A 15,194-nucleotide genomic window follows, 5' to 3' on the forward strand; every position below is an offset into this window, starting at 1 on the left:
CTGAGAGGAAATTGCCTTTACACATGCTGACAGAGGAGACTTACTGGGTGATGCTTCAAAGGCTTTTATGGATTATGGGCTAAATTCAGTCCATAATGCTGAAGTTGCTGTTAGAAAATACATTCACTGTCATCCTTACATAAAGATTGCATAGGGTAAAGTGCCAGGGATAGCTCAGATGTTGTCTCTGAGTGGGGTCAATGTTTCTTTGCTTTGTTCTTCTTCCAACTACAGGGTAGAAGTCTGAAGCAGAAAGGTGGGGGGGGAGGTAAGGAAGAGCCCCATCAGCTGCTTGGATGTGACCTTTCCTGGGGTTCAGGGAGCCAGGGAGCTGTATTTGTGCTGGGGCAGCTGTACCCCGTTTCTGAGTACAGCCCGGATGTGGTTACTCCTAATGCGAAGTGTCTGAGGTTGGGTTAGCTCCCTGCTTCCCAGTACTGCATCTCTATGGAAAAAGCAGAATCAACCCCCGAGGAGTTGTTGCTAAACAGTGAGAAACATGGCTCAGTCCTCCAGTTCATTTTTTCTTCAGTCTGCTTTTGCAGTTAACTTTTTTTTCTCCTTGTTTTCCTCAGCTTGAAGCAGAAGCAGTTTTCCGTGCCATCACCATTGCCAGTCGAATAAACTGCCCAGTGTATATCACCAAGGTGATGAGCAAGAGTGCGGCTGATATCATTGCACTGGCCAGAAAGAAAGGTAAGAGACTTCCTTTTCTCTCACAAATGCCTTTTTTTTTTTTTTTTTTTTTTTATAGAAGCTCAGTGGAAAGACCTGTACATCTTGACCCAAATCACAAGATATAGGGAGAGGTTACCGAAGAATGGTACATCACAGACTCCAAATATTTACAGCTGGGAAAGATGAGGGGCAATCCTTCTGCATTTTCCAGTTGAGAAACTCTCCACACACTGTCCCGTTGAAGATTGTGTTGTAATTCTTCTTCATCCTGCCTTCCCTTATAGTTTTCCCTTAGACTGCTGTATCTCTGTTCATGGGAGGGAGATATTTTATTCCTGTTATTCCTAATACCCTAATTCAGGGTATTGCCCTCTGAGGGGTGTCTTGGGCAGTGAACCTGCTGTTAGAGATGCCTGGTGTTTGCTCCTGGCCTTGCTGCTGGAGGCTGACCCTGTCAGAGGTGCACTGGGGACATCTGATGATTGACACTGCTTGCTGGGGCCATGGAGCAATCCAGGTTACAAAGCACCCAAAAGGGACTTGTGAGCCTGGAGGCAGCCGCTTTCGAAGCTGCATTTGCAAGTCAGGACCGTTCTGCTGGTTGGTGCTACAAAGCGCGTGAGCAATATGGAAAAGCCAAAGAGCAAAATATCATCTTGGTATTTGTATTCTTGGAGACTTGGAGTATGGTGCTGGGGACCATATGCTGCTATCTGCTGGTGCTGTGCCCAACCTGGGAGTAGTAAAAAGGCATCTGTCTGCTGGAGCCCATCCTCCACCTAAATGCAGTCCGAAGTGGAGCAATGTAGAGAACATGGCTGTGATTAAAACAGTACAAATTAAAACCAGATCTGAACTGTCTCCTTCTGGATTAGAAAGGGAGCTTTGTAAATATGCTGATCAAAAGCATGTGTAGCTCAGAGAGCCTCCTGATTAATTTTTTATCATACAGACAAAGCCAGGGCTGCTTAATTTTCTGGGAGCTACACTGGCCATGTAGCAATGCATAATTGTACATGACTGCATGCAGCAAGTGGCATAATGTGCTGAAGAGAGAGTCAATTGTAATCAGTTCCTGTATATCCTTGCTTTCTCCAAGGTCCCCTTGTTTTTGGAGAGCCGATCACTGCCAGCTTGGGGACAGATGGGACACATTACTGGAGCAAAAACTGGGCCAAGGCTGCAGCTTTCGTGACTTCGCCACCTCTAAGCCCTGATCCTACCACTCCAGATCACTTAAATTCGCTCTTAGCATGGTAAGAAAGACCTTCATATTTTTTATAGGCTGACGGTCAGGCAAGTGCAAAAACCACATGGGATGAAGCATCTAGGGATCAGCTCAGTTTCGTTTAGACCAATCTCATACATGAAACACCAGAGGAGGGACGTAGAAAGCAAGTGATGATTATATGCCTATGTTTAGGCTGTCAGGTGAGCAGGCATGGACTCTCCAGCTCCTGGTTAGCACGATAGAGAGAGAACTGCTGGCTATTCAGGAATTAATTCTTTTTCTTTCTGCTTTTGAAGTAATTCCTAGTTGTACAGCTGGATAGTCTTTAGCACAGGACTTCAAACTGGCTTTCTCCATGGTTCTCTGTTTTTTCCACCCAAACTGTTAATATACGATCGGATGACATTCTCACCATCCAGCATAAGCAACAGCCTGGTGGATAGACCCCCGTCTGTGAAAATAGACTTATTTTTAAGCCTTGATCATATCTGGCAAGCACAGCTCCTGAAATCAGGGTTGTACCTGAATGCAGAGGTATCTGGAGTCTAGAAAACTTTCCTGTTGTAGTTTTTGTCAAAGCTGGTGCAGGGCTGTAAGCTGTGAGCACTTTTGAGAATTAGGCTCTCCTAAACTAAATTATAAGTGTTTGTAGCAGAGTTCAGTGGCTTTAGCTTCAGTGTATTGAAAACTTCTGACTTGGTAGTTTACCTTCATCTGGGATGGACCAAAATCATGTAAGTTTACTTGTGTTTAGTTCTTACAGCCTTGTTTTTACTTCTAGTTTGCCTTGTGTCTTTATACGTTCCAGGGTCTTCAAGCTGGAAGACAGCAAAGATAAGAGGTACATATAGAGAAGGTATGTCAGGCAGGAGAAAGAGGTCAGAACGGATTACAAAGGAGACTATCAGGGACCCAGGTGGAGACAGGCTGGTGACTAGAGGCCATCACTTTACAGGATAAGGTTATGGGCTGACTGTCAGGTTGGCAGGGAGAGGGTTATCACTAGAGAGATGAAAGGAAGGTGGACAGCAGAGGGAGAAGTGTCTTTCTCATATAGAAAAGAAGACATCAGCAATGCCTTGCCAGCAACCCAGACTGTAAACCCATCCCTGAAAGTATTTTCTGCCTGTAGCCAACTGTGGGTCTTCTTTAGCTTAAGCAAAAGACCATCTGCTTTGAAATGATACAGAAATTCACAGCTGAAATTCCACCAGGACAGATTGCTAGTGCTGGAGTGAGGAACTCAACTTACCATTCAAAACCTTATTTAGTGCATGTGGTGGCACTCATCTCATCTGTTGCCTGCCCTTTCTAGGGTTTCCAGTGCTCTAGACAGAGAAGTAGAATTTGAACCCTAAAAGTGAGCCAGTGGTCTTCAGAAAACGTTTCCTCCTGAGGTTAGTTTTCCACAGGCAGTGCAAGGGTGGCTGGTAATACAGGGTCCCTGCATGTGTAATTCAGGCTTGGGCAGAGCTGCCCTTTAGGTGGACGGGCACATATGTGTGATGGGAAGCTGCCATCAATCAGTGCTACTGCTGCAGTATGCACACATCTCTCCTTGCACACGGTGGGTCAGGTTGTGCAGTCCACCAAACCCAGGTTTTAGCTCAGCCGCCCTAATGATGCTGCACGCACAGCACTATTAATGAATGAACAGTTGAGCTCTGAGTTACATGCGGTTCTGGTAAGAATATGCAGGAATTTGTTCTGTTGTGACGGTCTGATGGCAGAAATGATTTTCCATAATTGAGCTTTCTGTTCCTTAAAATAAGGACAAGGAAGACGAATTATTTTTCTGGTCTGATCCATCACTATCAGCACTGTAAAGAGTGAAGCTCATTGTGTGAGGGTAAGGCTCTTAGCCAGCACATGTGAATGCGTATCAAAATGTTTGGCTCTTTACTCTATCAGACATGGCTATATGTTTCCTAGAAGAGAGTGCCAAAATAATAGTATGTGGGTCAAAACAGATTAGCTAAAATAGTAAGAGAATTTTTAGAACTGGAATCCAAATAATGACTTTTTTTAACACTAACATCAGAAAGACAAACTGAGGAGTCACAGAAGTTTTCATTATCCTCCAAGCATGCAAAAATGGCTTTTTTTTCCTAGTGGCTTAAAATCCTAGATCTTAAATGACAGCAGCTTAGCCTGCTTTCAGTTTTAATACTTTAAACCTATACTGTGAAACTAAAAAAAGAACTGTATATTTTATCAGTCTGTCATGCATTTGGGGGGAATTTTATGCAAGGATGATGGTAAAGACAGTCTTTCGGTTTTCTATTGTACTGTTCATTAGGAGACCAGTATTTTACGTTCATGAAAAAGCCTTACAACATCTTCCTCTGCAAGTACACAGCATAGTGCTTGTGCTGTTTTCCTCAGAAAGTGTTGATTTTTCACTGAAAAGCTGGATGTATAAAAATCCAGCATGTGTCATGGGGTCGGCAGATTGGTTTTACCTCATGAGGTTTCCATCTGTGGGCCATGCAGCTGAGGTAGCTTTCATCTTCCATGGTGTACTGCTGCATTATTGCTGCTGTGATAGGCCATTTCTTCTGAACTAGAGATGTGAGATCTTGGTGCTTCATGGAAGATGTAACCTGCCATGAAAGCGTTGTTTATGGTGAAGAATAAGATGATGAGGTATTGATGTGGCATTTAAACATACACATATGTCCACTGTTAATTCCCACCACTCCCTCTTTTGGAGATGATTTCTGTGGTGATCCCTTCTTGTCTCTCAGTTTTTTAGTTGATCTGATGCTCACCACCCATTTGACAGTAGAGAATATCTAGACAGTAGCAGTGCCTGTGTTGTTAGCCAGGAGGTGTTGGACAGCTCTCAAGTGACATCCTTCAGCTTCAGAAGTCTTCTGTTGACTAGACTGGGGAGTGTGGTGCATGTCATTAAATGTCATTAAATGTCAGAGGAGAGGGAAAACGGAGTTCAGAGGAAGCAACTCCTTTTTATCGTTCAAGTGTAGGAATTAATAGCATGGTGCAAGAAGGGCAATGTAACCTCAGGGGAATGGGCAGTGATACAGGGCCTGGCTGTGACATTCATGTTTTCATGGTTGTATTCATCTGAGTGCAGAAAAGAGAGAGAGCGTAAGCCACAAGAAGCTTAGCTGACAGAAGAACAATAAAAAGGAAGAAATGGCATTGCAATCTTCTGACTTTATTGTTGTGTTAAAATAAATGAATGTTTAACTGATGGATTTGGTTTAATCCTATGAAGTAAAACCAAGCAGTCATTAATAATTGGGAATAACTAAAACATAGCTGCCTTTTCACTGTGGAATACATGGGTTTGGCTTCTGCTAAAAACTGGATGGATGGATGCATGGATGGATGGATGGATGGATGTGAGCATGGTGAAGAACCAGAGAAGAGGGCAAAGGTTCTTCTCTGACTGTCAGCAATCATTAGGGCTGTCAGCCCAGAAAATTGCATTACAAGTATTGATGTGTAACGCCTTTTTTCCTCTGTATTTGGCTGTTTGTTAGCTTGCTGGAATCTAAATTTATAGACCAGAATCATTCAGATGTTTCAGAGCTGGAACTTACAGAATCAGTTAAAGAAAAGGATGACAGGCTCGTGGGTACATGGCCCTTCTGGAGTGATGGAAGAGAAATCGTAATGTTTTAATGTGCTTGACTCCTGTAAGCTTAATCAAGACTTAAAAATACCACCTGTTTCCTGTGGATATTGAAGAACCTGTCTTCTTTTTTGTCTTTTTTGCAAGATTCTGCATATTGGTTACGTTCTGCCTCCTTATTCCCAAGAGCAGCTGTGATCCAATTGTCTCTGAAAAACAAAAATTTCTCTAAGCTGAAAAAAATGACTTCTTAAATAAAAGCATTATTATTTGGTAGCTCTTTTACTCCATGCCTTTTTCTGTATAAGACCTCTAAGTTTGATAAATCCAGAGCACGTGTTTGATTTGCACTATGCTTCTCTTTGTTTAATTAGACTACCTGATAAAAAATTTTCCTTCCTTTTTTAGTTTCATGGTTCTGTTTTGGAAGGTCAGACAAGAAATATTTGTGTAAGCATTGCAAAAAAAATGTATCTGCAGGGGAGAAATGCAGGGAAACAAGCTTGATGATCATGACTTTGCATTGTAAAATTTGCCATTATTTTTCAACATCGTTGTGAATTAATTTATCTTGAGGGTGGCAGACATTTCATACAAGCTTCCGATCATTTCCTTAATCCTGCAGTAATCCTTTGTCCTGGTTAGTGGGTTTGTGCCTGATCTTTGTCGATAAGAAGCCTGAAACCCGAGGGGGCTGTAATCTGGGTGTTCAGGGTGCCCCTGGGGGAAAGTGGAGATGTCCAATGCCATTGTTGCTCTTCAGTGATCTGTAGCCAACGTGTAAAGGCTGCTGACATGATTTACAGCCTGTGCCTCTGCTGTGTAGGCTTGAAAGGTCCATTCACAGCTAGTCTGAGAACAAGGTAACCTTGTTGATGCCTGGTCTAAACCTTTGGTGTGTTAACTCCACAGTGGGGACCTGCAGGTGACGGGAAGTGGACATTGCCCATACAGTACTGCCCAGAAAGCCATTGGAAAGGACAACTTCACTATGATTCCTGAAGGGGTCAATGGAATTGAGGAAAGAATGACTGTTGTCTGGGACAAGGCAGTAGTAAGTAATTGCTTACTTTTGTGGACTAAAAAGAAATTGAGTGTTGGCTGAATAATGAAAGCCAGGAGACTCTTGGCCAATACTTAAGTGACTCTCTAATACATTTCTGAGAACTCCCTGAGAGAGCGCTGCTACGAGGTGAATTGTTTATTTCAAAAACCTTCTCCAGTTTTATAAACTCAGGGCTGTGTTTCACTTTTGACACTGCATCACTGTGGCTTCACAGACTCCACCGCTCAATTTTCCAGTTGTGTCAGAGTAGATGCTTCTCAGAGATGCAGGATCTGGAGCAGTTTAATGATTTTGAAGTGGTCCCCATATAAACGTGATGAATAGATTGTTTGAATTTGGGAAGTGTCTCATCATTTTTGAGAAATTACAAATGGATGGCAGCCGAGCCTGAGGCTAGATGATAAATGCTTTGAAGGAGAACATTGCATGTAATTCATACTGGCATATTTTGCAGTGGGGTGCCAGTATAAGTTAGCAATTTTTTGATAGTTCCATGGATCCTGATATATAACGATATTCTCCCTCCATTGTCTGTCTTCACATAGACACCCATTCACACATACTCACACCCATTACCTTACATTTCATTGCGCTCAAATGCGTATTGCAAACTGGGAAGTGGTAGTATTTGCAATGCTCTCATGAGCACTTCTCTCAGGCTGTTTAATAAGCACTATCTTCAGGGACTGCTACTGAGATTCCAAGCACAGAAGCAGCATCAGATATCTGCCATGTAGGAGCAAAGCAGGGAAGCAAGCAAAAGGCAGCCAGCCAGTGATATTTCTCTTTTGTTACTCCCACAAAAGGAAGGAGCTGCAGCAAGGACTGCAACACGCGATTTACAGGTGGTAATATTCAGTACTGCACCACTGAGTACCTTATATTTTGCAAATCTCATGTTTTACCAGGCAGGAAATAAGTGTTTATTTAATATTAAAATATTTGGCACTGTTGTTCTTCCTTGGAACATTGTTCTTGCTTATTGCCAGGGAAGACCCCAAAATATGCTACTAAGAAAGCAAAATGCTGTTGTGTACAGCTGTTATTAAGCCATCACTGACTGTATAAAAAGTTCAATTGGTGGTGACATTTCTCCAGTCAAGGACTTTATAATTGGCATTGTATTACTTAGATGTATAGGCTTGGTAGTACTAATAGTAGAATGGAGTTAATTAGCAAGAAATGTTTCTAAAAGAGTCTGAATCTTGATCTTTTATTTAATCTTGTAATACTCATATAAGTTTCTCTGTTTTAAAATTGTTAAAACATTTAAATGGAAATTACTAGGACTAGCAACAAAACACATTTAGCCGTCATCAGTGTGTAGAGAAAGGGACCTTGGATAACTGAGCAACTTGATGGTTTTATTGACTATTCTTTGGGATGCCAGGAGTAACACATTCATTTATTTATTTAAAACTCCCAAGTAATGTGCCTTGTATAAAGTCTTGCTTGATAAAACGTTTCATGCAACATGACCATATATGTGAACTACATGCTTTCCAATATCTCCCCAACTGTTCAGTACTCTGAATAGTAAATCCCTATTTTATAAGCGTGTTTTGCTCAAATCATGTTGTTTTTAGGCCACAGGCAAGATGGACGAGAGCCAGTTTGTAGCTGTCACCAGCACCAATGCTGCCAAAATCTTTAATCTGTATCCAAGAAAAGGCCGGATTGCTGTAGGATCGGATGCTGATGTTGTTATTTGGGACCCTGATAAGGTGAAGACTATAACTGCTAAAAGCCATAAATCGGTAAGGAGAAAGGGAAAACCAGTAAGAAAAAAGAAATGCCACTGTTGTTTTTCAACTGTTGATCTAATTCATGTGAGCACCAAATACATGGGATATAGACGAGTGGGGTGACTGCCTACTCCTATTCTGAAATGAGTAAAAGTTTCAGGAGATGAAAGTATTGAAATCTTGCATTGGAAGCACTGGCATCAGGAAGGATTTATTTTCTTTCTGCATATTGCACCATTTTTTGCATGCTGTGGCAGATTTGAGGTTAATAAAACTGTGATGATAAATTTCAAACCAACTCACTTTTTTTTGCTTACCTGAAAAGCGCCTGATATTATAAATTGCATGATTAAATCAACAATATTCTAAACTATGAGAGAGGATTAAATATTTTGATAATACCCCTCTGATCAGCTTCATGGCTGGGATTTTCTATTTAATTCAAAAGCTTTGCTGCATACTTCTCTGCCCTTAGTGCAGAGTACCAGTGACTCACAGTCACTTCAGTTTTGACTGTGACAGGTTTTATCTTCTGTGTTGTCTATCTAAAAGTTGTTATCTTATTGTTCAGTGCTTTGGTCTTTTATATTGGGGAATTCTTCCAAAAGTTTTATTGTAAACCCGGTAATGTGGTTTATATTTAAAAGGCAAAAACCTTTAGAAACCTTTAGAAAGTAAGTTTAGGTGATTCAGTTTCTCTGTCTTGGGATATCTCTGTATTTTCAAGAAAGTAATAATCACCTGCCCTTTGACAGTCATTCCCATTTAGATTCAGGCTCTCCTAGTCCTTTCTGGGCTTTTTCAGACAGAAATACATGTGGTGGCCCCTTTCAAGTTCCCTTACACAGTCACAGCAGATGCATGGTGGGACTACGTCCTCTGGGTATCCAGCAGCTGAGTCACAGTTTTCCTTCTTATTAAGGCTATTGTACCTCTAGAGGCTCTGGTTAAATATGGCAAGTCCTCAGAAACAAATGAGATAAAGCCCTGATGAAAAGTGAGAAATGGAAAGGAAAAGTCAGATCTAGGAAAGTCTGATCGGAGACATTCTTTAAAATCATTTCACGTCAAAATGCATTCCTTTTCCTTCAGACAAAACAATTTTATACACCTCTTAATGGCAGTTTTCTAAAACTATGACTGCAAATATAGATAATGAGTTACTAACTGAAAGAGATCTTGTACTGAACTTGTAGTGAGTATGTTGGTTGATCCTCAGGCCATTGAATACAACATCTTTGAAGGAATGGAGTGCCATGGTGCCCCACTCGTGGTCATAAGCCAAGGGAAGATTGTGTTTGAAGATGGAAATCTGCATGTAAATAAGGGAATGGGCCGCTTCATCCCTCGCAAACCTTTCCCTGAATATCTTTACCAGCGCATCAAAATCAGGAATAAGGTAATATGTTGGATAGTGTTTAATGTTCTTTCTAGCCATACCCTCTTGGAACCGTAGTAGCACATGGTTTTTATTATTACTGTACTAATACGAGAGCATATCAGGTGGACTGTATATGACTTGTTCAAAAAACGACCACAAAACTGGTTCCTGTGCAAGTGTGAACTGATGGAACTTAATTAACACTGTGAACTTCAGTGGGTAGAGTATATAATTGCCAGTTGAACATAATTGCCTTATGTCCAGTTGTGCAGGCTTTTGAAGGGAAGTGGAATAGTGATAGAATTTACTTTTAGTTAAAATTCAGGAAAAAGACAAAGTTTCTTTGGGGTGAGGGTTATCCAGAAGAAAAACAGCATTTTAAATTGTTACTGAGCTTTACATACTGAACTGCCACACTGCAGAGAAGAAAAGCATGTAAGCTAGAGATACTCATATTTGGCATCTCTGAACTGTTGTTGGTGCATTTGCTGAGCTGAGTATTAGCAGCATTCAGAGCTTAGAAAACTTTTCTCTTACAGTTAGTAAAAAGCTTGGGAAATGGCCAAGATTAAGACTGGGTCACTTCTGCTTTTGAATTATATCAGCACTCCTCTGTTGAAAACGAATTGGCTTGACACTAGTTCGGGGTTATTTGGAAGTTGCTTCTGCCACTGAGCAAGAAAGTTACTGTGTGAGAACAGGTAACAAGACAAATTGACTAAAACTCATCTTTTCTTCAGCCAAGCATATATCGTAGCCTGTGAGGGTGGCAGCTGAAATTAAGTCTACAAGCAGGTTGATAGTTTTTATCTTTCATCATTTGTTATACAAATTCTGGCAACTGTGGGATACAGAAGGTCTGCACTTCTAATGAGATAAGGCACTGTAAAAATCAAGTGCACATGCAGAAGTTCTGCAAACTACCAATCAGTATTGCACTTCTTTTACATTATCCACTTAGATGACATGGGCCTTCTCTTCACACTTGCGTCTCAAGGGTTTAGCACATGGGAGTGCTATATAAGTTAGTGACAAGGTCATTTAAATACTGAAAACAACACTTTAAAAACAAATATTGGAGAGTGGTGTCTTATACCAGCAGTTTGCACAAAAGTAACTGGGCTACATAACCCGTGTCTTGCAAGTGGGCCTGGATTTTGGGAAAGACCTTTGATACTAGGAAAGGTCTGCAAAAGGTGAAGAAAGGGACTGATATTTTTGCTCTTGCAGCTCCCTCTGCTGCCTGCCGAGAGGAAGGGAGATCAGATTCATGTCCATGTTTCTTTTTCCACTGTTGAATTTTATCAGTTGGAAATATTTAGAAAAACCCAATGATGGTCACATCAGCCACCATATGAATATGTCAGAGAACAAAGGAGTATAGAAAAAACATATCAAACAAGGGGCTGCAAAGCTGTAACTGCCACAGGATAGCAGTATAAATTTATCCCTGGAGCAAGGATGGCAGTATAAATTCCTGCCTTTGTGGGTCCCTGGAAGATAAATTCATTGCTGTGATTGGCAGCTGCTCTCTTTTGGGCATTATTTTTGGCTCAGTGTGTGAGACAGTGGCTCTTCTGAGCCTGATGTCCCCATTACCAAAAGCAAGGAAAATGCATTGATTTCTGTAAGAGCTGGATCAAAGCTCCATGAATAATATCCTTCCTATATGGTATTTTAATTTCACTGTTAACCTGTTGGGGAAATGACTCTGAAACAGTAATCTTGTAAGTGACAGATTTCTGATCTTTTTGATGAGCTTTGGATTCTGCAATTCAATGGCTTCAGGCTCTTTCTGAAAATTGGAACTGCTTTTAAAAAATATTATTTCCTAGTTTCCTGTGATTTCAAGGTCAGTGAAGCTGTTTTGATTGTCTTTTCTCATATTCCTTATAGGAACTGTACAGGGATAAAACCTAGAGACCTCAAACTGAAATCAAAGCTCAAATGACAGATACTCTATTGACAAATAATGAAAGATGGGTCCCATGCCACAGTCTAGCCTACAATTGCTTTTCTAGTGGATGACAAGAAGTGGAAAATTTTGAAATTTTAATTTAAAAATTGCCACCACTTTTCAGTGAGTTCTAATCAAGATAATGAGATATCTGAAGGGGAGAAGCAGAGAAAATACTGCAACCAGTATAGTGGGTATAAGTCTTGCAACAACTGAAGTGGGATTCAGCAGCTGCTGAATAGCCTCTGAATGGAGAGAGAAGTCATGGTGACTGATCTGACTTAAAATAAACATCTTAGGTCAGACCTGTTCTTTTGAATCCCATTTCTCCCCATTGACTGTGAAGGAAGCCTCATAAGGATCTCTCTCATAATTTTTATATATATATATAAAAATGGAGGGAGGAAGCTTTATAATTTTCTTCTTATATAAAGCAAACTGTAGCTTTGATGAGAGTATAGATGTGATTTTACTTCAGCTAATGCAGAATATAGCTCTGAGCTCAGTGGTCTCTTCATATAGGCAGGAGTATCATTAGGGAGCGTTATCGGAGCAATTAGTGTCTGGATATTTATTCTTCTCTTGATCTAGGTGGGAGGACTGCAGGGAGTCTCCAGAGGAATGTATGATGGGCCTGTGTATGAAATCCCAGCTACGCCAAAATATGCAACTCCTGCACCCTCAACTAAATCTTCCCCTGCCAAAAACCAGCCCCCACCAATCAGAAACCTCCATCAATCCAATTTTAGCTTATCAGGTAAGTCAGCCTGACTCATCAGAAATGTTTTAAAGCCATGAGTATGGATTATTGGTGCTAAATTTCAATTATAATTACTTCTTTAATCAAATATGAAAGGATACTCACATACATGCGTATACTTACATGTATATATGTACATATATATATACACATATATTCATGTATATATATGTTTTTATACATTTTTTCCCTAGGAACATTTTAAAAATTGCCAAATATTCATGTTTGCAATCTAAAACGTTTCTCTGCATGCAGTCTTTTAATATTATTTCCCTGCCCATTACAGTTAGCTGAGGTCTCTGGTTGATGTGACTGAGGCCCCTTGGTGATACGTACAGCTGATGGGACTTGGGTCTGGTGCAACCCATGTGGCTCAGACAGCTCAGATTTCTTTCTCACTGCATCACCAGAAACTGCTAGACATGGAAAGCTCAACTGTCCTTGCTCATGGTTGGCAAACCATGTGCAGAAGCATTCATATGCAGATTAGAGTATTTCTTGTCCTCTTTGCTTTTGGTGTCCAAAACATTTTCCATGGTACATAAGAAACAGACTGGAAAATCATCCTTTGGGGTTGTTAGAAATAATTCTTGTCATCTGAAGACAATTATAAGTGTGTCAAATCCTTATCCTTCAAAAGTCTACAGCCCAATTGGTAAATAAGGGTCTCCTTATGATGTTATGAAAGTCACTGGATTTTCTCCCCTGTGGGAGCCTATGGTGGAGTTTTCCTTCCTGACAGATCCTGTCTTTAGAAACTAAATGAAATTTCTGGAAGAAAGCCCAAGGAGAGCAGATATTTTAAAATCCCTTCTAGTGAGTAGAAGCATATTTTTGCCCATACACCTGGGGCCATGGTGAGCATATGCAGATTCATAAAGCTATATAAAGCAAAAACAGTGCTTAGAAATTTGACCTCTTAATAAAAATAACCAGTAAGTGGGATTTTCATAAGCATTGAAGCTGTGGTTTCACAGTCCACTGCTGGATCTGATACTAGCAAGGCATCTAGTGGTATGAATTTGATCCAAATCAGGCAAATGCATATTACTGTGTTCTTATAAAATGAAGCAGAACCAGAGACTACGATAGCATTTGAAATGATCCTATGCTTTTGTGGTAGTCTTGCATTGCCTTTAGGAAGCTGAGCGTGATTAGACAATATTAGCCTGGCAGAAAGCTTGCTGTCACCTTTAGCTCAACCTTTCAACATTTTAAAATGCAGTTTGAAGTGGGTGTGAGTTTACATCAGCTTAGTGCTCCTTTCCTCATGGATTTATGATATCTGACATCAGATTTACTGTACTGTTGACCCTCAACTCAGCAGGGACAGGTATTCTAAATCAATGAGGCAGGTTTGAAAAATCCTCTCTGCACATATATGTTTTGGGGTTTTTTTTGTAATTATAACAGTAATACTTTCTGTCAGGATCTGATCTTGCAAAGGGAACCTGGTCTGTAGGCTGTCATCCCTGCACAGGCTCTTTCAAGTCAGTGGAAAACAATTCCCCATGTAGGATGAACATCAATCTGATCCCAAACCTTTAATGCTACACTTCTCATTGAGGGCAACTGGAGCTAGGCACAGAAATGTGCCTTGAAGGTCTGTTTAGCACTTCAGTCAGGGGTTTGGCTCAAGAGACATCAGCTGATGGTGGTGTGAGGGAAGCATAGCTGGAACTAGCCAGGTAAAATCTTGCTGCTGAAGGTTTATTCCTTTTCATAGCTTTGTTTCCTAATTTTCTGTTGTTGCAGGAGCTCAAATAGACGACAACAACCCACGCCGTACTGGCCACCGTATCGTGGCACCTCCTGGTGGTCGCTCTAATATTACCAGTCTTGGCTGAAAAATGATGATGGACAGAAACACAAGGATGAAGGATCATGGGAATAATGTCCGTTCCCTTCAATATCTGTGTTATCGAACCCACAGTTTTATTTGGTACTAATGGAAATAAAAAACGAAATGTCTTTTTTTTTTTTTTGTATAGGAAGAGGTGATAATAGTGTGGTGTGTTTGCTTGGAACTACTTGCCTCACAATTGTGCTTTCATGCCATAGTCACCTTAAAGCATGGTGCTTCCATTGCCCCTTTAGTGACTACAGGTTTTAGCTTCGTCTCGTAACTGAATGATGGTTCCTTTGCACCCTTTCGCTGTATTAGAGTAGTTAATGCATGTTACTGAGTTATTTATGCAAGTTGCATTCTGTGAGTGAGTCCCTTTAGAACACATTGCCAACAATTGACTAGACACAATGCCAAGATTAATGTCTGTATTTGAGAAACACCACCAAAAACACTTATGAAGGAAGAAAATGGCCATCTTGAAAGTATGCAGTAGAGTAGTATAGGCAGCTTCTGTTTCATCTTTAATTTATTATAAACCCAAGAAGCACTTCTCTCAGACACAGAAAATCATCGGGACACGTAATGACAAATGGTCTCTGTAGCACCTGTCTGTTCCCACTCAGTACGTTCCAAGTCTGTGTCCTTCTTGTTTCCATTTTAGACAGAGCCATAATTTACACATACCAATGCCATTGCCACCCCTGCAGGGATTTCTCCACCTGGGCAGTAGTGCTCTCCTTCTGCATGAGATTTTTGGTACTTACAGATAATCCAAGTTGCCGTCGGATTTTTAAAGTTTTTTGTACAAAGTTTTTCCTTTGTAATCACATGCATTTTTACTTACTCTACCGTATCAAGATCTACTAGTTGTGGTTCAATTTCTGAATTCAAAGCTTGTGAAATAAAGGAGATTAATTGATGGGTAA

General features: G+C 40.6%; 1 protein-coding gene across 2 annotated transcripts in view; it reads left to right on the plus strand.

The window, feature by feature from the left end:
• CRMP1 (collapsin response mediator protein 1) overlaps window positions 1-15,194 on the plus strand; it is a 52,506-nt gene extending 37,312 nt beyond the window's left edge. For both annotated transcript variants that reach the window (XM_074865745.1, XM_074865746.1), the window contains exons 8-14: window positions 576-696; window positions 1,778-1,934; window positions 6,423-6,564; window positions 8,163-8,333; window positions 9,541-9,720; window positions 12,251-12,416; window positions 14,175-15,194. In XM_074865745.1, coding sequence (XP_074721846.1) covers window positions 576-696; window positions 1,778-1,934; window positions 6,423-6,564; window positions 8,163-8,333; window positions 9,541-9,720; window positions 12,251-12,416; window positions 14,175-14,266 — 1,029 coding nt within the window. In that variant the 3' untranslated portion in view covers window positions 14,267-15,194. The remainder of the gene's footprint in view (window positions 1-575; window positions 697-1,777; window positions 1,935-6,422; window positions 6,565-8,162; window positions 8,334-9,540; window positions 9,721-12,250; window positions 12,417-14,174) is intronic.

The sequence above is a fragment of the Strix uralensis genome, chromosome 4 (assembly GCF_047716275.1).
Source record: "Strix uralensis isolate ZFMK-TIS-50842 chromosome 4, bStrUra1, whole genome shotgun sequence".
Taxonomy (NCBI): domain Eukaryota; kingdom Metazoa; phylum Chordata; class Aves; order Strigiformes; family Strigidae; genus Strix; species Strix uralensis.